The sequence below is a fragment of the Spinacia oleracea genome, chromosome 6, assembly GCF_020520425.1.
Source record: "Spinacia oleracea cultivar Varoflay chromosome 6, BTI_SOV_V1, whole genome shotgun sequence".
Taxonomy (NCBI): domain Eukaryota; kingdom Viridiplantae; phylum Streptophyta; class Magnoliopsida; order Caryophyllales; family Amaranthaceae; genus Spinacia; species Spinacia oleracea.
Genome location: NC_079492.1, coordinates 67,690,508 through 67,715,989, shown reverse-complemented (window position 1 = coordinate 67,715,989; position 25,482 = coordinate 67,690,508). Strand labels below are relative to the sequence as shown.

Genomic DNA, 25,482 nt, shown 5'->3' with positions numbered 1-25,482 from the left:
AAATTTTTTGAAGATTTTGGGTATTTGAATGTAGATTTTGTTGTTGTGGAGTTCATTTGTGAGTGGAAGGAGAAGGATTTGTGATGGAGTATGGAGAAGAGTTGGATTGGAGTTGTAATGGAGTAGGAGGATGAGAGGAAATGAGAGAGGAGCACTACAACAAAAGCATTAATTAACAGCGCCTATTTATTAGCGTTTATCAAAAAGCGCTATTAATTGTATGAATTAACAACACTTTCTTTTACATTGCTGTTAAAGAAAGCAATCTGACTTTTAACTTAATATAATAAAGCACTTTTCTTTATGCTGTGATTAATAACTATAGTATTTATCAAAAATGCTCCGCAATAGATATTTTAATATTTTTCACCTGTCGCTAAAACCAAAACCGTTCCACATTTTAGGATCAGCACCACCTAAAATTTTTCCCACCTTCTCCATCTCCCTTCCTTCTCCCACCACGATTTACACGGTTAAGGATCGAGTTCCCAATCAAATTCAAGAGTTCAATCCCAGTTTGAATTCAAAAGTTAAATCCCAATCCAAGTTAACTCAAGCCGAAATTTCTCAAATCCAAATTTACAGATTTCCCTTCAATCCGAATCCAAATATTTTGGTATTTAGCTTCTTCTCCGGTGAAGGTTTATCGACAACGATTATTATCTGACGAAGATATTTCCCAGCTGCGCGTAGTTGAATTATCAATTGTGAGTTTGAATTATCAATTGTTTAAGGTTTCTTACTGTTCTTTGCGGTTTTCCCCCAACTTTTATTTGCGTTATTTAGGGTTTGAACTAATCTGTACCGGACTATTCTCAAATTATGTTCATTTTGTTCATTAGGGTTTCCCACTATTACCGTTTTAGGAGTTTGTTCAGCATCTCAGACCTTCTTAATCGAGTGTCCTGCACAAGGTAAGAACTACGTTTCAGAGCTTCCATTTTTATGCGACTACAACATTCTTGTATATAATGATTAGATTGTTTTTCCTTTTTTCTTTTTCCTGTGATGCTAAATTTAGGAAGGCATGTTAATTAATTCTGTACTTTTCTTTGGTATTTCTTCATTAGAAAAAAGTCTTGATCTACGATTTAAGGAAGAAATTGGGGCAAAAAATAAGATTGAGTATTGTTGTGTATCAGTAGATTATGATTGTCGATTCATCGAATGATTACTTAACTTGATTTTAAGTTGTTTGGTGGTATTTGTATTTAACTTGTCTCACTTGCATATGTAATTTCTAAGCTTATACTTGCAACTGAATTATGACTTATTTTGAGGTCCAGACTTTCTAAGCTTATTTATGTGCAACTGAATTTGATTATTGTATCGAATGACTTATATGATTTAAAAGACTAATATGTGCAACTGGATTTAGATATTGTACCCTGTGACTTGTATGACTCATACACGCTACTGAATATGCTAAATTAAACTAGATACTGCGAAACCAAACTGAAATGATCTAAATAGGACAAATTAATTGTAATGCACCCGCTACACACAACAATAACAGCAAGGCCAAACACAACAAATATGGAAGAAGAAAACTTTTCTGGAATTGATACTCAAAGTGGCTGAATACAAAGGCAGTAACTTGAGGTTATACCAATCTCTTAGGCTAGTGACTTTAGGTCACAACTCTTAATACATACTAAAAATGCACACTTTTCTCTTTCCTCTCCTTCTTTACTTATACTACTGTTCTCTCTCCTTGCAAGTACAACCATTAATTGCTGCAACTGCTTTTCTTTGTCAGGTAGTGGCAACGGATTCACTTGGTGATGTTGGTGTTGTTGTCTGCTTTAGTGCTGTAGTCTTCTCTGCTGTCTGCTTTCCTTCATGTCCTTGAGTTGGTGTAACATATGGGCCAGTCTTTTTGGGCCTCCTACGGTAGACAATGGGAATAGTTCATGGGTTAGTCGAGTCCATCACATTAAGTTGAATAGAGTACATTGTTATTCCAGTTTGCATTCTTTAGTTTGTTGTTGTATACATTTGGATTTTATATGCTTACTTGAATAGTGCTCATTCTTTGACTCATAGGTATTACGGCTTGCTCGGAAACTACGAGATTTTCTTGTTGGAATCCATACTGACCAGACTGTCAGGTGATTGTCTATTCCCTTCTCATGTAATACTTTCAACATGGGGTTCACTTTGATATTTATTTCAATGTTGGTATCTGTAATTGTCTCTATATGTAGTGATAATCTCTCAAACTAGGCTTTATGCTGCTATATGTGATTGTTCATCTAAGCTAACTTAATTGGTAAATTCTTTGAGGGGATGCACCAAAACTTTCTAGGGATCCCATAGAACCAAGTCACCTGGCTTTTTTCTCTCTTCTTCTTGGAAACTCAATGGCTTTTTGGATGGAACAAAACAGGTGTAATACATTTCCTTGTAGCTCGTTGAGTATCTAATCAATTGATACGTAATATATGTTAGATGTGTGTCCTGCATTCTTCCTGCATAAATAATTTTCCTTTTATAGAAGTGAGTTTTTTGGTGTGATTTTGAGTTTGATTTGATAAGAAATGAGTAGCATGTTGCTCTAAAAGAAAAGTGGACAACTACTGAGGATTAGACAAATTTGAAATTAAAGCAGGTTAAGATCTATTAAATAATTGATGTATTAAGGAGTATAAGCTAATGCATACTGTTCATCAGTAGTTCAGTTGCCTTCTACAGTTGTATTTGATAATTTTTGGGTAGTACATTTAAGTATATATCACTATGCGCATTATCGAGTGGTACTATTTCTGCCTTCTTTTCAAAAAATAAATAAATAAATTCTTTATACATGATATATTCTCTTGAAATCTTTTTCTTTGTACTCAATAATATGTCATTCATTTCAGTTTAAATAAGTTTGGTTGTATCCGTTAGTTCCTGCTGTCTCTTTTTCATTTAACTATCCAACATCATCATATCTCATGTTTTGAAGTTGCATATCAATTCTTTTCATTTTCTGATTTCTTATGCTCATGTAAAACATTCCTTAAACTGGATCCCTTAATTGTTGTTGTCATGTTTGCAGGATGCTATTGATATGGTGCACGGACATTTTATTGCTTCCGTAAGTCGAGATATGACCACACTACCTCTAAAAGGATGCCTTGAGGCTATAACTGTGAGTGATTGCTACGACTTTATCGCTAGAATTCAATTGCTACATTTTCTCCCTATGTGCCTCTTCCCACTTTTTTAACCTTTTGTCAGACACAGTCCATTAAACTGTAATGATCTGATGGCTTTTCTTATTGTAGTAAGTTCCTATAGGTCTTTCCTTTCTCTTGGCCGGAATCATTTTCGCGTTCATGTTTCTAAAGCAAGGTGTGTTTTGTATATTATTGTTGGGTTCTTGTTTTATGGATGACTTTTCTTATGCAAATGCAGTCTCTTCCCATTCTTCTTCCTTTATTAGACTTTATAAATAGACTTACAAAAAATATAAGTTTGTTGTGGCCAATGTGTTATTCGCGGTTTTGTTTGACCTCACGACCTAACAGAGGAAAAATCCAGGAAGAAATGGTTATCTAAATATCTATCCTATAGCCATAAATGAAAGGGAAATGGGCGTAGTTTATTCCAAGAATGAGTATTGTGCAGGAAAAAAAATACAAGTAGAGGATATGTGTCTAATATTTATTTGGCAATGAAAGAGAATCACCATAAGAAAAACAAACGAGGGAAAAAGCGAAAGCCACAAAACAAACAACACGGGTGTTTATGTTCACGGGTGTTTAAGTTTAGAAGTAAAATTATGGTATACATTTCCTTTTTGGGAAATTCTAAATGGTGACCTCTTGTTTTGGAGGTTTCTATGTTGGTTTTTATGATCATGTTTTACGTATAGAACATGTTCCCTTCTAGCTAATTAATAACGATACAGCATCATAGATGTTTTGAGATGGTTGCATTTTCAGAAATAGGAAAGAGATATGGTCAGCTCCATATCTCTTGCGTCCCGTCACTTCTATGCAGCCTTGTAGAACATATGTTTTCATATTGTTATCATTTTTTGTGGTTCAGAGGGTTGTCGTAATATTATTTTTGGGCAAAGGACTTGATGAAGAAAGGACAATATTTGTGTTTTCTCTGTAATTGTGTGTATAATGTTTCTGCTATCCTCCAGAATTCTGTGCAGGTTATGTTACGGTTTTTGATTATATGCTTCTTAATTTATAGATAAGATATTTCTAGTATAATGTTTTATCTCGTTAAGAACTTACAACAACCCTGGTTAGTGTTCATTGGTGTGGTTTGGCACTGCAAAGTTGATATCTAATAGCCACATTTGGTTGTCATTATAAAGTTTCTGACCAGGTTTTATTCACATGGCCCCTCACGATTTTCTTGGAGCCTTGGCTTTTAGTATCATTACCTGCTTATTTTTTCCAATCACAGATATTCCTTGCTAAGAAGGACAAGCTCTTGCATGCATGCTCTTCCGTAGAACATACAAGTATTGTTTAGTGCATTACATTAGTGTATCAGCACTGTTGGTGTTGCGACGTTTCCCCTTTGGTGCACCTACAACAACCCTGCTCATACCGGCTTATAATCAAGAACAAATTGATGAAGTCAAAGTTCAAAGGACGCCTCATGTTCTTCTCGTGTGACTATTGTGATGGATTAATTATATTTTTGGACTGAAAATTGTTTACAACGTTCTAATTTAGTGTATTGATTTGAAATTAAAAGAAGGATAATTATTTCTTTTTATAGTAATTTTTTTCTTGTGTGTTTAATTTAGGCAACATTGTATATGCTTTTAAGTTATGAGACATCGACAAGTTTATTTGATATGATAGAAATTAAATTGGATCATATTATTCAATTTTTTTCTTATTTTTTTGTTGGGGAGCGACATAATATTCAACTCTTACATTATACTATAGGCTTTAAAATGTTTTTATTTATTTATTACAGGTATTTAATAATTAAAAAATTTTAAAAAAAAACTTAGAAAAAATTAAAAACCTTCTCTAATAGCTGCGCTTTTCAGTTAAATGCTAGTAATTAATTAAAATTATATTAGTTTTTGGGTGCACAAAATTTTCTGCAATACTAGTGAAGGAAATAATTCCCTTGGTCCAAGTATGCATTTAATGATAAGTCTAATAAATGCGGTTCAGTATTAATTGACAAGTTAATAATTCAGTAAGATCAAGTGAGCTGAATGCCTAGCTAGAGGCCGCTTCAGTTCAAGTGGAATTAATGATACTAATCCACAGCTTACTCTTGACTGAACCCGTAGGGTCACACAAAAAATACGTAAACGGATCAAGTATTTAATGGCATTAAATACTCCATCTATGAATATTTGGAATCGACGGATCTTGGTTTCAGTGGGAGCTGAGATCGTCAAAGGCAAGAAATGAATACTCCGGAAACGATGATATTGCCGGAAACGGAAATATGGATCGTATCGGAAATATAAATATTATCCAAGTCGTAGATAATGCCGGAAACGGAAACATGGTACGTATCGGAAAATATTATCGGAAATGGAAATATTACCGGAATCGGAAATATTGCCGGAAACGGAAATATTGTCAGAATCGGAAATATTATCGGAATCGGAAAATAATTCCGGAAACGGAAATATTAAATATTTGTGCGAAACGTAAATTAATTCCGCAATCGGAAATGTTAAATATTGTTCGTATCGGAAATGAATTCCGGAATCGGGAATTTAATCGGAAAGCGTATCGTACGAATTAGCATCGGACGAGGCTTGCAAGACGAAGGCCCAGCACGAAGCCAGGCCGACGCCCAGCCAAGTGCTCGACCAGGCCCAGCGCAAGGCCAGGCCCAGCCAAGCCTTGGCGCGCGACAAGCTCAGCGATGGGCTGCGAGCATGGGCCTCAGCGCTGTGCGCTCGGCGTGGGCCGCAAGGCTTGCGTGCGGGCGTGCGGTGCTTGTGCGTTGCTCGTGTGCGTGACGAATCCTAATGCTATCGGAATTCATGCATTGATTAAATCCTAATCCTAAAAGATTAAATTTATTATTTAGAGTTCTAATAGGATTCTAATTAATAAATTAGTATTCTAACAGGATTCGAATTCCTTTTCCATAGTCCTATAAATATATGCCTAGGGTCATAATTTTAGGCACGAGTTTTCAATAAGTATTCATACAATAAAACAGTGATTTTTGAGCAGAAAAATCAGTCACTTTCTTTCCCCATAATAGCCGAAATTTATAGTACCTTAAGGGCGATTCTAGTTGGTCAATCTTAAGGCGGATTCGGACGTGCTGTGGACTATCTACGGAGGGACGACACTTGGAGTCCTAAAGATTTGTTCTTGTTCGGTTCGGGCGTAGCTAGGGAGGGCACGCTACAAAGTGTATGCTTCTGAATTATGCTAAATGATTATGTGTAAATAATATGTTTCCTGGCATTAAGGTTTTCCGCATGATTTATGTTTTGTCATATGTATCATAACCTAACAGTGGTATCAGAGCCTCTTATTATTTTCATAATCTAAATTGCATGACATGGTTAAATTTTACAAATTTGCAAAGAATTAAAAGGGGTGATTAATTTTCGTAATTGTTAATTAATTGCAAATTGCATTTATTTAATTATATGCACGCAGTTTTTCGGCAGTTTCTTCGTTACTCATCCAAATCGAGTGATTTTTGTGTCAATTCCGCATGTAAAAGGCATTCTAAAATTTCGTAGCCTAACTATGACTTTTCGGAGGTTTTAGTTGTTCGAACGCAAAAGTTTGTAAATTTAAGATGTTAAATTGAATATTTGCGATTCTTGTTGATAAATATTAAATTTTTTATTGACCTACTGTATATGTTTAACAAATTTGAATGCCTAGACTTGTTAATTATACAACCTAATTTGTAATTATGATTAATTTGTTAAAATTCGAATAATTTAGAATTGATTTGTTTTTCATAATTAATTAATAATTTAATTAGGTATCCATGATTAAAAACCACCATAAAAATTGTTAATTTATGTTAAATTTTAAATTTTTATGACCTAGATTTGAATCCATGTTAATCGGAAATTAATTGATTAATAAATTTTCGATTTTTCGCCCTAAAATTATGAAATTAATATGTTTTATTAATTTGTCATTAATTTTGAATTAAAAATTTAAATTTTTTTGAAAAACGCCCATAAATGTTGCACGCACAAAGCAATGGAAGCTACGTGTTACCCTTAAGGGGTGTTGTATAGTGCGGGCACGCGACGACGAGCAAGGGAGCTCGTCGCCCGTGCGGTACGAATGGAGAGAGCAACCAAGCATATGGCGCGCGCACGAGGCAAGGGAGCTTGGGCGTGTGTGCTATGTGCTATGGGCGAAGGGCGATGGGCGTGGCACATGAAGAGGCGCGCGCGCGAGGGCGAGAGCTGGGTCGCCCAGCGATAGCTGCTCTGCGCACCAACGAGCGCTGCCTCGCCACGAGGGCTTGCTTGCGCCTAGCGAGCGAGCACTCCTTCGGTAGCTGCTGGGATGCATGCGGGCGAGCAGGCTTCGCGCAAGCGTGGCTTGGCTTGCTGCGTTTGCGTGTGGCTGCTGCTGCGATGTGCCATGGACGTGCGGTCGGTCGTGCACTCGATGGGGCTTGGGCGCAAGCCTTAGTGCTCGTCGTGTTACGATTGAGTCGTTCTGAATTTTAATTTGAATTTTCAGTTTGGAAATAATTTTAATTAATTTTAAAATTAATAATTTAAATTGTTTTCTCGGATTTTAATTTTGAATATTATAATTATTATAAATTTTAATTTATACTAATTATTTTACTAAAATTAAACCTTGAATTAATTTAAATTCATTTAATTCAACTGAAAAATAAATTAAATAAATGGATTCGATTATAATTTTATATGAGCTTTAAATTTTAATTAAACTTATATGTTTCCGGTTAGACTAGAAATACATTTTTATGTTTAAAATTAGTAAAGCATATAAAGTTATTGGTTTAAGTCGGAGCAATTTTAGTCATAAAACTCTTGATTAGGTCTACAAATCCTTTAAGGTCAAAACAACTTGATTAGAATTAATAAGGACTGAATAATTGATAGATTATTGGTGCCCTTGATTAATTGCTGCAAATATTTATGTGATGCATAACATGTGTTTTACTACCAGCTAGCTATGTGGGCCATTCATGATAATGAATGGGTGAATGGTATATATTGATATGTACTGTTTTGCAGGTTATGAAGTGACTAGTATGGCCCAAATAGGATAGAAAATATGGTCTGCGCCATTAATTTGAATGTAATTGGTCTGATGCACCAAAGTTTGTTTTTAAATTCAAATATGGTTTGCGTACCATCAAATAGTTGTAATTAGGTTAATTATAGCTTATCCTATTTGAAGAAAATGGCGCCTCCCATGGTGAAATTCGAGACGGAGTTTCCAATCCATTTTCAAGATGGACTTTGAAGTTGAAGCTTCAAGATGAAGTCGGGCCATACTAGATCACATTTTTCTTATGCATGCTTTAAGTTATTTATTGCTCTTAAATATGTCTTAATTATGCATGAGATTGTGGCTTGATTATGTTGCATGATTAAGGATTTTAGTTTACTTAAAATCTAACCAACATAGTAAGAGCCTTAAGTTCCAAACTTTAAAAATTGAGTTAAAAGGTGTCATGCCAAAATAACACTTACTTGGATAACCTTTACATCAATCTAGTAATAGTTTTACGCTCAGCGAGGTGTTACTTATTGATCCTAAAGGGGTAAGGTACACAAATAATTGTGAGTACATGTTAGTTTTGGTGAAACTCAACGATATAAGTAAGGAGTCCTTTTATGTCGTGGCAAATTCGATAGGTTTACCTAATAAGTTCTTAGACGTACCTATCAACCAAGAGTAGTTTCTAGACTATTAGCAAAAGGCTTTTGCTTACCTAAAATATTTTAGAATTGAGTCAAAATACATAATATGCTTAATTCTTCAATGATTTTAGGGTCTTGGAATCATTTTATTCACACCCGTCGGAACAATAAATTCGAATAAAATGCTAATGACTTGTTTAAATTGCATGAATGCTTTAATTTTCAAGTTATTACTCATGATAAATGTTTAGACTTTGCATGCTTCAATGTATGTTTTAATTATTGGTTATAATTAAATATCTTGCACTGCAATAAATCCTTTTAGAAAAGTAATAGTAAATTTCCTCGATTGGTAGTGAATCCAGGAACGATTCACGGAAATGAGAGAAAATGAGAAATATAAAATGTACGTTTCTTTTAGAGACTTTTATGGTTGTTTTCGAGTATCAAAGTCGAATGGCAAACCGATTGGTTCTTGTGAATTCAAAAATACAATGTAGTTTTGAGATCATAAAGCATTGAGTTTAAACGCTCAGCTTAACCAATGGTTAACAACCTAATATCTTTGTCCATTTAATTCTCAAATGAGTATAGTCCCTAGACATTCGAATAGATCGATGCTTAGAGAACTTTAGAAGTTTCTGGTAAGATCATCTAGTTGAAACTTAATATTCAACATAAAATGGTAAGAACCTTGTTGGAGTGACATTGGACATGTCTAACAAAGTATAAAAGTCAACACTACAGAATTCAATTCTTAAGACTATAAGAAAGGGTACAAGAAATAGGAAAACAAGGAACAAATGAAAGGAATTTACGATTCTGTTTCTACCTATAAGTTTATGTTTAAAGAGAAGTGACCTAGCATTCAAACTTCCTTGGTATCATATACCGCTTGAGGTTTTTACTTCGATAATAACTCAAACAATGGAATCTAGGCTACACTATTGACCTACAAGTGGGAAATAAAGCATGGCAATGCTACATTAGTTGTAGGGTCATCTAGTTTGTTTTAGGTCCTTTCAAAGGCTGGAAGTTAATGGCTATTTTGTTCCACAATCAGCATACCTAAATTTCTGTTTTCAAACACAGAAAGACTCGCATTCAGAAGAACAAAAACAATGTTTTTTTGTTTATTTGAATGAAATGGTCATTAACGGGATGAGTCAATATGCTTGATTAAAACAAACAACTCTTTAACAATAAAAACTTTACTAGGTTCAAATCAAACCCTTGATTTGAGTTCCACTAATCTTTGGCATTGTTGCTTAGACCATATCAACAAGTTAACATTCATAAGCTCTATTTTGATGGACTTTTGAAAGTTGATTGATTTCTAGATCAATTCAAGACAAGCTAGTCTTACTTGTTGAAAGTAACAAAAGATATGAACTATTGTTAAAACGCCTAGACGATAGAGTTCAAAGCTAAAGAAAGGTTTTATGACTTTATTATTTCACATAGATTTGAGTGAATATAGGTTTATTTACTCAATGTGATATAAGTTTGAATCTGTTTGGCTAGCCCAAAGATTCAGAAGTATAAATCCCACTTGGTAAGAAATCACAAAAATCTAGGATAGATCATGTTAATGATTGCTTCAGACCAAAAATGATCATCAATGATTGTGTGTTGTAATTTCACAATCTAGCTCCATGAGATATGGCATATCTAAGTGGAATGATCGAAGTCAATTAGTACTTGATTCGATCAATGATGAATCATAAAAACTTTTCCTATAATTTCTAAAACAAAATGCTCAACTACCACCAAACTAAACCAAATTTGTCAAAGCTATTGAAAAGTAATTTCAGAATATCTTTTCATAATTATATATCTAAAGAGTTGCTAAACTCAGTGGGAGCTTCGTGTTTGTTATTCAACAAACTAAGGCCCAAGTATAGATATATGTTTCATTGTGATTTATTCAAATGAGACACAAGGGTATTTTTTTCTACCACGAATTTTTGAGAACATAATGTTTGTTTGCTCGAAATGATGTCCTTTTGGAGATTCGTTTCCAAAATGACAAGTGGGAGAAAATAGACCTCGAAAGTCTTCGAGGCGAACAACAAACATAAACGGACATTCCGGAGGCTTTTTGAAGTTCTTCAGAAAATCCGAACACTTATTCTTAAGGACTTTAGAAGTGGCTTTAAAGAATAGACATCTCTTAGAAGACTTTACAAGGGCTTCAAGGAGAACATAATATTCAAAGGACTTTCAAGTGGCTATTGATATTCTATTGTTTGATGTTCTATACCCAAGTAGGCATAGAATTCAAGTCACTGAAACTATGAGATTCTTCTATTAGATAGTGAAGAAACATGGAGTTCAGGTCACTGAAACAATGCGATTCTTCTATTAGATAGTAAAGAAACCTACAACTTGCAGTCAAACTATTATCATGTAGATTAATGAGTTTGTGACCTGTAAGAAAGCTATGACGAAACCCAGATTCCCTAAAATGGTTAGAGGCCATATATAGACTCAAATGTTTTAAATGGTTAGAGGCCATAAAATATACTCAATGTTTTGATGACAAAATTGAAATTTTGTTGATTTGCAAGAATAGTTTCACACCTATTGGTTGCAAGTTTGTTTTAAGGATAAAAACCATCAAACATGAAATTGTGTTCACACACAAAGCTAGATTAGTTGCTAAAGGTTACAAGAAAATTCACGGTGTGGATTGTGTTGAAACCTCATGCAAAATCGTAATGACTAAGTCTATAATTCAAGCAATGATTGCATATTGGTATATATGGCAATTGGATGACAAAACGTATTCCTCAATCAAATGTTGGAAGAAAACTATGTACATGGCATGTCATAGGATTTGTGGATTCAAATAATGCTTGAAATGAATGCTGGCTTATGAAATCTAAGTACAGATTTAAGCAAGCAATTGGGAATTGGAATTGTATTTTAGTGAAGCTAATAAGTATTTTAGTTTCAGAAAATGGACATGATTCTTATAGATATATAAGAATTTTGGTGGGAGTACATAAAACTTAATTGGTCCTATGTGTGGCATACACATATCTCTCTATTATGAAATAACATTCAAATGCTAATGACTTAGATTTGAAAATTATCCATCAATGACGGACCAAGGCGAAACTTAGTGCATAATGGGTATTAATATCCATTCACAAATATCTTATAATATTGTTCTGGATTAAGTAATGGCATTTACTAAATTAAACACGAAAGACTCCATTGGAGACATTCGACCCCATATGAATAAATCTAAGTAATGTATGTTTGAACTATGTATAAGCATTTACTAAGTTAAACATCAAAGAGTATAAATGAGATTCTTCACCTATATTATATGTCAAAGAATTTAGCTGGATTTAGTATCTACTGAAACTAGAATGAGCTAAAGGTACATGAATAGAATTCAATTGGGAATTATTCTGCAAACGAATTTATCATGTGTGATATAATATGAGGATCGCCAAAAATGTGTCGTATGGCTTTAGGCATGACGAACATATACCAGTCTCTATTGATCTAAGTAAAGATCAACTAGATTGAGATCAAGAAAAACTCATGGTACTTGAAAAGGTACATAAGAGTAGCTCTTGATTTAAGGAAATAAAGATATGCTAAATATTGATGCTACACGCATAAACACTGGCAAAGGATCAAGCAAGATCCCTTTGGAGTTAACCATTGGCAAGGACGAGCTATAGAGCATCGTGTTTTGAAATGGCAACATGGATTGGAGACCATGAGTTGTTGCGTGGGAAATTAAAATAATAATTTCTATGTTCTAAGATACAGCTGGAAAGTCTTCCACATCTCCGTGAACTGCTTGGATAGGTAAATCCAAACAAAGCATCACTGGCAACCTATACAATTGAAGTAAAAGTACTTATTGCCTAAGAAGCAATGAAACAAAATTGTTTACATAAAGAGTTCTTCACTGAACTTGGGTAGATCACATGTCTGTTGACTTAATGGTTCTTTATTGCAAAATGCGTAGAACCACTATTGAAGTAAGAAAGACTAGATCACACAATAAACAAACTCTCTTATCATCCTATCTCAAAGAACATTCGATGAAAATTATATTAAGATTAGCAAATCATGATAACTAAACCTATGCAACAAGTGAGAGGCAACACTCACATTGTAGCACTGGAAATCAAGCATAGCTTTAAATTCCATGAACTGTTATAAAAATGGGTTTGAGGCCCATGGTTGTAAAACATTGGGGTTGAACATTTATCATATATGAAACGTATTTTCATATTCCGTTTAATCTTGGTTTAGTATTAAATGATGAGTCCCTTCAATTTGACAAAACATTCAAGATAGACTGTCAGGACCAGTCCTGTGACTAAGAAATGTCTATCAAGTGAACTTGAATGTCAAAAGTTGAAAATGATCCCTGGTCGGAGTTTTCTATAAAGATGGACGCATAGAAAACGTTAGACGACTAAATTGCAAGATGACTAGTAGTTCTGTTTCTTGAATTATGTGGACATGGAAATGTCGTAATCATTTGCATAGATACTTACTTTGGGAAGACTAGTATCGGACAGACCTATGAAACTTTACTATAAGAGATGAAAATCTGTCATAAGTAAATTTCATTAAAATTATTAGACACTAATCCTCAATACCTGAGTGATTTGAGATTACTTGTTTGAGAACTGCTTACTTTGACGTTGACTAACCATCGCACCGTAAAAGGAGGCTATAAAGGCAACGCTCAGGTAATCACCTATCAAACGAAGTCTAATCTCAAGATCGCAAGATTGGGATTGTCCTCCCATAAATCGGGATGAGATGGTTAAAAGTTGTACAAGGCCACTCGGAGAGCTAGAAACTGTAAAATGCATGGCCGTGCTCAGATGAATCATAGGCTATGATTATCTGTTTATTTGATCAGTTGAACTCTGAAACCGAGAAACACCTCTGGACGTAATAAGGATGACAACTCTTACCTTATGTTCAAAAGCAAGCATCGAGCGACAAAGGAATTAGGAAATGCACACTTGTCCCTTAGGACAAGTGGGAGACCGAAGGAAATAATGCCCTTGGTCCAAGTATGCATTTAATGATAAGTCTAATAAATGCGGTTCAGTATTAATTGACAAGTTAATAATTCAGTGAGATCAAGTGAGCTGAATGCCTAGCTAGAGGCCGCTTCAGTTCAAGTGGAATTAATGATATTAATCCACAACTTACTCTTGACTGAACCCGTAGGGTCACACAAATAGTACGTAAACGGATCAAGTATTTAATGGCATTAAATACTCCATCTATGAATATTCGAAATCGACGGATCTTGGTTTCAGTGGGAACTGAGATCGTCAAAGGCAAGAAATGAATACTCCGGAAACGATGATATTGCCGGAAACGGAAATATAAATCGTATCGGAAATATAAATATTATCCAAGTCGTAGATGTTGCCGGAAACGGAAACATGGTACGTATCGGAAAATATTATCGGAAATAGAAATATTACCGGAATCGGAAATATTGCCGGAAACGGAAATATTGTCAGAATCGGAAATATTATCGGAATCAGAAAATAATTCCGGAAACGGAAATATTAAATATTTGTGCGAAACGGAAATTAATTCCGCAATCGGAAATGTTAAATATTGTTCGTATCGGAAATGAATTCCGGAATCGGGAATTTAATCGGAAAGCGTATCGTACGAATTAGCATCGGACGAGGCTTGCTAGACGAATGCCCAACACGAAGCCAGGCCGACGCCCAGCAAGCTACACGCATCCAACACGCCAAGTGCTCGACCAGACCCAGCGCAAGGCCAGGCCCAGCCAAGCCTTGGCGCGCGACAAGCTCAGCGATGGGCTGCGAGAATGGGCCTCAGCGCTGTGCGCTCGGCGTGGGCCGCAAGGCTTGCGTGCGGGCGTGCGGTGCTTGTGCGCTGCTCGTGTGCGTGACGAATCCTAATGCTATCGGAATTCGTGCATTGATTAAATCCTAATCCTAAAAGATTAATTTTGTTATTTAGAGATCTAATAGGATTCTAATTAATAAATTAGTATTCTAACAGGATTCGAATTCCTTTTCCATAGTCCTATAAATATATGCCTAGGGTCATAATTTTAGGCACGAGTTTTCAATAAGTATTCATACAATAAAACAGTGATTTTTGAGCAGAAAAATCAGTCACTTTCTTGCCCCATAATAGCCGAAATTTATAGTACCTTAAGGGCGATTCTAGTTGGTCAATCTTAAGGCGAATCCGGACGTGCTGTGGACTATCTACGGAGGGATGACACTTGGAGTCCTAAAGACTTGTTCTTGTTCGGTTCGGGCGCAGCTAGGGAGGGCACGCTACAAAGTGTATGCATCTGAATTATGCTAAATGATTATGTGTAAATAATATTTTTCTGGCATTAAGGTTTTCCACATGATTTATGTTTTGTCATATGTATCATAACCTAACAACTAGAGCTTCAATAGCGCTTATATATTGAACGCTGCTAAATTAGGCAATATTACAACGCTTTTTAAAAGCGTTGTTATTCTTTTAACAGCGCTGCTAATTAACAGCGCTTTTAAAGCGCTGTCTTTCATTGAAAAAAACGCTATTAAAAGCTTATTGTGGTGTAGTGGAGAGAAAAGAGGGGTCGAAATTTTTGAAGGTGAGGAGAGAGAATCGGGCACAAAATAAATAAAGAGGCCGAAATTCGCAGCCGGTTCGGCCGAACATTAAGAGAGTTCGGCCGAACTCCTTAAGGTTCGGTCGAACCTTCTGTGAAGTTCGGTCGAACTGGCAAAATGAGGGCTTCTGATTCCCGATAAGTTCGGCCGAACAATTGACGTAGTTCGGTCGAACTTGCTCAAAGTTCGGTTGAACCTTGGGCAAAGTTCGGCTGAACTCATAATTGTTGAGCTACTGATTCTCCTTAAAGTTCGGTTGAACAAGATGAAGTTCGGCCGAACGTTTCTTCAAGTTCGGTCGAACCTAAGGAAAAGTTTGGCCGAACCCACTTTTTTGGAGTTCCTGATCCTCTTGAATGTTCAGCCGAACAAGATGGAGTTCGGTCGAACTTTTCTTCAAGTTCGGTCGAACCTAAGGAAAAGTTCGGCCGAACCCATATTTTTGGGGTTCCTGATTCCCACCTAGTTCGGTCGAACCATGAGGTGGTCCGACCGAACTTTTTGACTGGTTCGGCCGAACTACTCCATGGTTTGGCCGAACTTGACCTGGATCACAAAAAAATTTCCCCTTCCCTTCTCAATTTATGCCATGCATCATATACTCAAAAACTGATGACTAACAACAGCTCACCAAACACCAAAAATACCGAAAAGTAAAGAAATGAAAGAAAAAATTAAAGGACAAGGGTTAGAGATCACGGGTTGCCTCCTTGAAAGCGCTGTTTTAACGTCACTAGCTTGGCGTATCTTCACGGAGAAGATCAAGTGATTGCTTGGAGATGTGTTGTGCAAACCGTCCTAATGTGGGCTCCTTCGAAATACTTTTTCACTCTATGACCGTTAACCTTGAAGAAGTCGCACTTATCTTTGTTCCAAAGCTCCAATGAACCATAAGGCAACACTTTCTTTACCTCAAAGGGGCCGCTCCACCGGGATTTGAGTTTTCCAGGAAAAAGCTTGAACTTCGAGTTGAAGAATAGGACTTTCTCACCTTCTTGAAAGTCCTTCTTTGTGATTTTCCGGTCATTATATTCCTTAGACTTGGCCTTGTAGATACTTGCCGAATCATATGCGTTCATGCACAATTCCTCTAGCTCATGCAAGTCTAGGAGCCTCTTCTCCACCGCACTCTTTAGATCAAAGTTTATATGCTTGATGGCAGTTGAGGCCTTGAATTCCATCTCTACCGGAAGGTAGCAACTCTTCCCAGATACAAGCTTATAGGGCGTTGTTCCAATGGGAGTCTTGTAGGCCGTTCTATAGGCCCATAGGGCATCATCAAGCTTCCAAGCCCAATCCTTGCTGTTCGAGGCTACCGTTTTCTTAAGAATGAGTTTTATCTCGCGGTTGGAGACCTCCGCAAGACCACTTGTCATAGGATGGTAAGATAAGCCTCGCCTTTGGATGACACCATATTTGGAGAGAAGGTTTGAGACCATTGAAATGAGACCCACCATCACTAATAATTGCCTTGGGCATCCCAAACCTAGGAAATATCACCTTCTGGAAGAATTGGATGACCACTTTAGCATCATTTGTAGGGGTGGCAATGGCCTCAATCCACTTGTACACGTAATCAACCGCTAGAAGTATTTAAGTGTTCCATTGCGAAGATATTAAAGGCCCCATGAAGTCAATAGCCCATACATCGAAAATTTCAAGCTCAAGGGTGGGATTTTGAGACATTTCATCCCTCTTGGAGATATTCCCATCTCGTTGACACCTATCACAAGTCTTCACAAAAACAAGCATCCTTGAAAAGAGATGGCCACCATAGAAGAGATTGCAAAACCTTTGCCGCGGTTTTGGAGGCACCCATGTGACCACCACTAGGTGACGAACGACACATATGAAGAACACCTTGAATTTCATCATCCGGAACACACTTCCTCAAGAGATCATCAACACCTCGTTTCAATAGACACGGATCATCCCAAATATAGTGCATGCAATCATGCCTCAACTTCCTCCGTTGTTGGGGGGTGAAGTCCGGAGGAATCGCCCCACAAGCTAGAAAATTCACAATATCGGCATACCAAGGAGTGGCCTTGGTTTGAATAGCACAGAGGTGATCATCCGCAAAAGTCTCATCAATGGGGAGATTTTCACCACTTCCCTTCACTTCCAACCTACACAAGTGATCCGCCACTAGATTCCCGGTTCCCTTCTTATCACTGATCTCGATATCAAATTCTTGAAGGAGAAGGATCCAACGAATAAGTCTTGGCTTGGCGTCCTTCTTGGTAAGAAGGTACTTCAAGGCCGAATGATCTGTGTAAATGACAATTTTGGAACCGAGAAGGTAAGGACGGAACTTTTTCAAGGCATAGACAACCGCAAGAAGCTCTTTTTCGTAGTGGCATAGTTCGCTTGCGTGTCATCAAGAGTCTTGCTTGCATAAGAAATTGCATGAAGGTCCCTACCATCTCTTTGCCCAAGCACCACCCCAATGGAAAAATAATCGCTAGCGTCACACATGATCTCGAAGGGTAGCTCCCAATTGGGGGGTTGAATAATAGGTGCCGTGACGAGAGCTTGTTTGATCCTATTCAAAGACTCAAGGCATTCATTAGTAAAAACAAGCAAACTAGATAGTGGTTTAGCAATTTTTGAGAAATCCTTGATAAACCGCCGGTAGAAACCGGCGTGACCAAGGAAACTACGAATCCCCTTGACATTGATTGGGGGAGGAAATTGCTCAATCAATTCTATTTTGGCCTTGTCAACTTGGATTCCCTTGCTTGAAATCACATGACCAAGGACAACGACTTCCTCTACCATAAAATGACATTTTTCCCAATTCAAAACAAGGTTCACATCTTCACATCTTTTCAATACATTTCCTAGATTGACTAGGCATGAATCATAGTCTTCTCCATAGACACTATAGTCTTCCATGAATACTTCCATGATTTTCTCATGAAATTCCGAAAATATTGCCATCATGCATCGTTGGAAGGTTGTCGGAGCACTGCACAACCCAAACGTCATCCTTCGATATGCAAAGGTGTCAATTGGGCATGTGAATGTTGTCTTTTCTTGATCACTTGGATGGATGGGAATTTGGAAGAATCCCGAATATCCATCCAAGAAACAAAAGTATTTGTGCTTGGCAAGCCTTTCCAACCTTTGATCTATGAAGGGTAGAGGGAAGTGTTCTTTTCGGGTGGCGGTGTTTAGTTTGCGATAATCTATGCACATGCGCCAACCGGTCACAACCCTAGTGGGGATCAACTCATCATTATTGGTCTTAATGATGGTTATTCCCCCCTTTTGGGTACTACTTGGACGGGGGAAACCCACTTCCTATCCGAAATCGGATAAATAATTCCTTAATCCAATAATTTTACCACTTCCTTCCATACCACTTCCCTCATATTGGGATTCAATCTCCTTTGAGGCTCAATAGAAGGTTTATGACCTTCTTCAAGAACAACTCGATGCATGCAAAATTCCGGGCTAATCCCTTCCAAATCACCAATGCTATACCCAATGGACTTTTTATGTTTTTTTAAAACATTCAAGAGTTTGGAAAGCTCTTCATCGTTGAGTTTAGCATTGACAATTACCGGACTCGCATCATCAAGGTAAGCATATTTGAGAGTAGAGGGGAGGGGTTTGAGTTCAAGCTTGCTTACTTCCTTGGTGGTCTCAACGGACACCAAGGATTCTTCACAATCCATAGCTAAAAGCATCTCTTGAGTCTCCATGGTGGCATTGCATTCATTGGGATCATGCACAAGAACATACTCAAGAACATCGTTAGTAGAATGCATATGCATGCTTATAGACACATTGACAATCTCATCAAGGATATCAATCCTTTTACAATCCTCCATATGGGAGGGGCATCTCATGATTTGGTTAAGTTAAAACTCAATTTTCTCATCCCCCACACTAAGGGATAGTCTATCACCTCTCACATCTATGATTGCTCCCGCGGTGGCAAGAAAAGGTCTTCCTAAGATGATTGGGACATTAGGGTCCTCCTCCATTTCTAAGACCACAAAATCTACGGGAATAAAGAACTTCCTGATCCTCATAGGCACACCCTCTACCTTTCCCAATGGAAGCTTCACCGAACGGTCGGCTAATTGGAGGGACACTTGGGTAGGCTTCAACTCTCCCACATTCAACCTTTGAAAAATAGAGAATGGAATTACACTCACACTTGCTCCCAAGTCACATAGGGATTTATCTATGACAAGTTTCCCAGTTTCACAAGGGATGGAAAAACTCCCGAGATCTTTCAATTTGGTGGACAACTTGTTTTGGATAATGGCACTACAACTTTCGGGTAGGCTAATGGTCTCAACCACATCCACAACCCTCTTCTTGGTTAGGATCTCCTTCAAAAACTTAGCATATGTAGGCATTATCCTAAGGGCTTCGGCAAAAGGAATGTTCACATAGAGGTTCTTGAGTACTTCTTGAAATTTTGCAAATTGGTCATCAAGGTTAGCTCCGGAAAAACGAGATAGGAAAGGAAATTTGGGCTTGTAAGGAGGGACCACTCTCTTTTGAACTTCAACAACCATTGGCTCACTCACCACAACCTCTTCCTCATCTATGGTGGTATCAACAATAGGCTCACTCTCATCAACGGGCTCACTCTCATCAACGGGCTCACTCTCTCCTTGAGTTGGACTCTTAGTAGTTGGATTCACAAGGTTTTTCCCACTTCTTGTCACAATAGCATTAGCTTGATGGGTCTCACTGGGACTTACCCCTTGAGGATGTAAGAACCGGGGACTCTTGAAGCATTAGAGGATGACAATTGCACAATTTGTGTTTCAAGTATTTTATTATGGGTGGCCATGGAATCAAACTTTTGGTTGACTTGAGTCATGAATTTTTTCAACATTGTTTCAATATTGGACTCTTGAGGAGGTGGAGCATTGAGGAGTGGTCTTTGAAAACCGGGATGGGGATTTTGAAAGCTTTGTGGTGGAGGCGGTTTTTGAAATTGAGAAGAAGAGGAAGATTGACCTTGGTAACTCCCTTGACTTTGATAGCTTTGTGGTGGTGGTGGTCTTTGGAAGTTTGAGGATTGGCCTAGATTTTGAAAATTTTGGGCATAGTTTTGATTCCTTGGACCCCCATAATAGTTTGAACTTCCTCCCTCATAGTTGCCTTGATTTCGACCATTCCCATGGTTTTGATATTGGTTTTGACCTTGGGTTTGATCATCCTTCCAACTAAACCTTGGGTTGTGCCTCCAACCGGGGTTATAGGTGTTAGAATAGGGATCAAACCGTTGGTTGCTTGCATTATTGAAAGCATTAACTTTTTCCATGGGTTGGTCGAAAGGATAGCAATATGAAGAGGGATGCTCAAATAAACCACAATAATCACAAGACAAAGCACAAGACATGACACTAGAAGGGGATTGGGGAGTAGAAGGACAAGGAGGGATACAATTGGACCTTTGAAGTTGTGTGATGAGAGCATCAAACTTGGAGCTCAAGGCTCAAGGTCGTACCTTCCTCCTTTCTTGTCACATTCTCTTCTATCATCGTTCCAATCTTCACAATTTCAGACCACATCATCAATGATGTCAAAAACCTCTTCCAAGCTCTTCTTCATGATTGGCCCCCCGGCTCCCGCATCTAGGGCCATCCTAGAGGCCTTAGAAATCCCATGGTAGGAGCAATGGAGAAGCACCCCCATCTCTATGCACTGATGTGGGCATTGGCGAAGAAGCTCATTGAATCTTTCCCACGACTCTTGAAGGGTTTCATCAGTCCTTTCCTTGAATGTCATCATCTTGGAGAGGTAGTTTGCGGTTTGCGCGGGGATACTGTATTTGTTGATGAATGCCTCCGTCACCTCATTCCAAGAGGTTAAGGAGTTTTCCTTGAGGACATCGAGCCATTTTCTTGCATTACCGATCAAGGAGAACTTGAAGAGTGCCATGCGTATGTATTCTTGGGTTACCCCATTGTGTTTCACCGTGGAGCAATAATCGACAAAAGTCTTTAGATGCTCCCTAGGAATCTCAAGTCTCGACCCGGTAAATTGGCTCATTTGAACCATCCCAATAAGTGCCGACCGTAACTCAAAGTCGGTAGCCTCTAAGGCCGGAAGTGAGATGGAACTTTTTGCCTCATAGGCCCCGGGGGCACCATAACTCCTCAAATCATGCGCCATTAGAAATATATCACTTGAACTACTTTTGAAAGATCGGAGACTTTCCGTTTCTCCGTCCAAATCTTCTAGTTCTTCGTGCACAAAAGGAAAATCGTGTTCCTCTTGATGATCAATGTTGTTAGATGCTCGTTGCATGCTTCGTCGCCTAACACGAAATGTCCGCTCAATTTCTGGATCTTGAGGAATGAGGGGAGAGGCTCTAGGAATTCTTGGCATGCACACTCAAGCAAACATTAGCATTGACAATAAAAAAAAATAAAGAAAAGAAAAGAAATTAAAAGAACTAGACTCATACACTAAAAGCTACTAAACTTAGCCGCACCTCCCCGGCAACAGCGCCAATTTGATAAAGGGAAAAACTAGGTCGTTGCTAGTCTTACACCTAAATCAATCCGAATACCTAAACTAACCACTAGAACCAAGTAGAGTGGCAAGCAAAGGGTCGATATCCACAGAGAATTTCAAGTTTCGTCGATAGAAATGCTAATATAAGCTAGTTCGAAATGGGTTTGGTTGTTGATAAAGAAAATTCAAACTAAACGATTAGAATGATAAACAAGGATTAAAAACACTAGGGAATTGGGGTTCACCAAGTGGTACATGCAATAGGGGATTAAGGATTTGGGGATTAACTAGACTTGCAAAGACAAATTGAAAAGGGGAATCGATCTTTAATACTCTAAAACAATGAATCGTGCTTCCGCATCAACCCAAGGGCTAAGAATCAATCAAAATAAATCCGATCGAAATCATACAACGCAATGACTCACAATCCCTTGCCAAATCAATGCATCGTATTCCATTGATCAAGCGAAGTTACGTCTAACCAAGCAAGCAACAAGGAACACCCCAAGTTATGCATTTAATTGCAAAAACTAATAAATCCTACCTTAAATCCCCATACATGGAAACCCTAGGCTACACCCAAACACCTAGATGAAGATTACTCACTCATGGAATTGACCATAAATTTCAACATGATATATTCAATAGGAGTTTGCATTTCTGAATAATCAAGGCAAAAGTCTCTAACCAAATAGTTTAACCTAATTTCATCATGGCAATAAAATCTATAAGCAAAACCATCATCAACAATACAATCAAAATCACCAAATCTTAAAAGAATAGCAAAGAAGCTAATAATTCTAATCATAAAGGATTAGGAAAAGCTAAATAATCAAACAAGTAGGAAGGAAAAATATAAAAGTGCCTATTTTTGGGGGTTTTTTATTAATGAGAAAATAAGAGACAAAAGTAAGAAAAATCAGAAATTAATGACAATAAAATCAGAAATCCAAGATTAGGGAGAATCCCAAGCATACAATGAGCAACTTTTTGGGGTAGTTCGGCCAAACACAAGGAAGTTCGGTTATAAATGGAAATTAATAACAATGAGGAACTTTTAATGAAATTTCATTGACTTTTGACTAATTTTATTTACTTTTAGTAGTTTTGAATTTACTTTTACTATAAAATTAACGAAAACTTATCCAAAATGACATTTTATGAGAAAAAGATTGAAAAATTAGTTGGTCATGCTGATACTTTATGTTTTCTTCCTTAAAAGTTGATAATTTTAAGTATAAGAAATTGCACATTTTGTTATTTACTTTTAGTTCAATGGAATTTACTTTAATGTGTTTTTACTTTACTTTAGGGGGCAAAATTATTTTTCATTCTAATTACATATTTGGATCCCACAATCCCACCCAGGCATCCAAGCCCTGCGCCCAAACCGGATCAACCTGCGCGCGCGTTTGAGAATGTCCACCAACCCTTCCTACTTATTTATTTTACAAGATGTATACCCATACCCCAATTTAAATAAAGAAATGATTTTATATTCTACCAATGTGGGACGTTTTTCACTTAAAACTTTTCACTCATTTTTCTCAACACGAAATTTCCAACATATTCTATGCGCCTATGCTAAATTAGTAAAAAGTAGAAAATATTATGAGGTTTGTTTCTTGAATTCACTAATAGCTATTTATAGTATTTCCCTTTACGGGTGAAAGCGAAGTTAGTTACGAAGATGTGAATGTTATTTCCTGTAACTTCCGTCGTGGGGAAACTGCTTGCCGGAGAGGGGGAGTTTAAAGTTGGCTTATTTTAATTCTAAATTCCATAGCGACATCGCCACATCACGTAAAGAAAAGCTAATATTATATTATAACTGAAACGATACAGATGCAACACACTCACTCATGTTCGCGATTAGAAACAACCACACTTGAGGAGAGATGCCACTTTGTAGTGTACATGATATGTGGCTTATTGAAAGCAAAGAAATTCCACGGAACATACATATTGATCATCGTAGAAGCTAATTAATAAAGCAGTACATAAATTATTAGTAGTACATTAGGTAGTACGTAGTACATGCGGACTATTGTATTTTTGCAGAAAGCATATGGCTTTTAAGGTAGCCAAAGACTTGAGCAACATCCGCAAGAAGTTTAGAGCATTAGCACTCCTGGTCAAATATTGAACATGAAAACCAAAAAATATATATTAGCTACAAAATAGGGGCGATAGTTGTTGGAAAAAAAACCCTTAAGTAAATATGAAATACTTTATCCTCCATTTCGTGGTCGATACTGTTTATGGTTATGGACAAGGCAGTTACTTTCATTTGAAAACTAACTTATTCGGAATGGAAATAAAAAATAAAATAGTTTGTGTATCAATAATGTACATTTTTGACGTAGAGTCCAATGGACTGAACGTAGTTGTTTTCCAATGTTCCGAAGAATCCGACAACACGTCCATTTGATGGTACTTCTGAGCTAAAATCATACAAATACTTGGTGTATGGTCCACCTCCATAAGGTCCATAACCATCCTTACACAAGTTAGTATGAATCTTTAACTTGGTTACGTCAACATTTTGTGCCATTCCCCAATAGCCCCACTTATATTGGTTACATGTTCGCCACATTGGAGTGTAACCTGTATAAATTAAATGTCTCAATTATAACTAGATTAATTAAATGTCCCAATAAATTATTGCATACATGTTAAATAAGATAAAACGAGTATATGAATTAGGTAGTGAATATAATAATGAAAGTGAAGAGAAAATGTGACCTTGTGTTCAGCATTTCCGCCATTACCGCCAAACTTTTGACGACACTTTGTGGTGAAAAACGTAATTGAATCAACAACAGCACCAGTTTTATGATTAATTCACATAAACTTTCACATGGTTCAAGCATCATAGACCATGGTTGCCCAGTCTGACACCCATAAGGCCCGTATTTCTCAACACCCTAACTCCGTGTAAATCAAAACAAATTGAGTAAAACTTAATGGCATACAATTAGATACAGAATACTTAACTATGAGGGGTGAAATTGATTAAAATCTATGTATTTACAAGGGAAAGTTTATTAATACTATCCACTAATTTTATTTGAATTTTATGTTGTAGAATAAGGTGCATCATTTTTATATTGGGATAGATAAAAAAAATTTAAAAATCAACCTAACTGTTTCGGATCGTCGTGTACATATTTCTTTATCCTAATCCTAGTTTTGTCGTACAAAGAATATTTTTTTAGTTTCTAAACTCTAGTAAGTGATTGAATACGATACCTGAGCGGCAAGTTGAGCCATTTTCTTGAGTTTGAAAAGGTGAGATTGATGCTTCTGTATTAGTACGTGGTACAAGTAAGTAGGAACTAAGTTGTTGTGTGTTGTAATTGAGGAGGCCAGATATCTTCATATATATACACACATTTGAATCACCAACTCACCACACACGAACATATTCTGGTGGTCCGTCATGCCCACCACTTATTTATTCGTCATGTGTATGCATACTTTATATATGCATTCAGA

The 25,482-nt window shown here is 37.1% G+C and overlaps 1 protein-coding gene across 3 annotated transcripts in view; it reads right to left on the bottom strand.

The window, feature by feature from the left end:
- Positions 1-25,482, bottom strand: part of LOC110799034 (uncharacterized) — a 103,550-nt gene extending 78,068 nt beyond the window's left edge. The window contains exons 1-4 of one of the 3 annotated variants that reach the window (XR_002536283.2): positions 25,237-25,429; positions 24,730-24,911; positions 24,338-24,591; positions 23,789-24,115 (exon numbers count right to left, since the gene is read on the bottom strand). Coding sequence is in view for 1 of the 3 variants with exons in the window: in XM_056830594.1 (XP_056686572.1) it covers positions 25,237-25,257 (21 nt within the window). In the remaining 2 variants the exon portion in view is untranslated. Of the gene's footprint in view, positions 1-23,788; positions 24,116-24,337; positions 24,592-24,729; positions 24,912-25,236 lie in introns of those variants that run through there. The other 2 variants (XM_056830592.1, XM_056830594.1) reach the window with 2 other exon arrangements.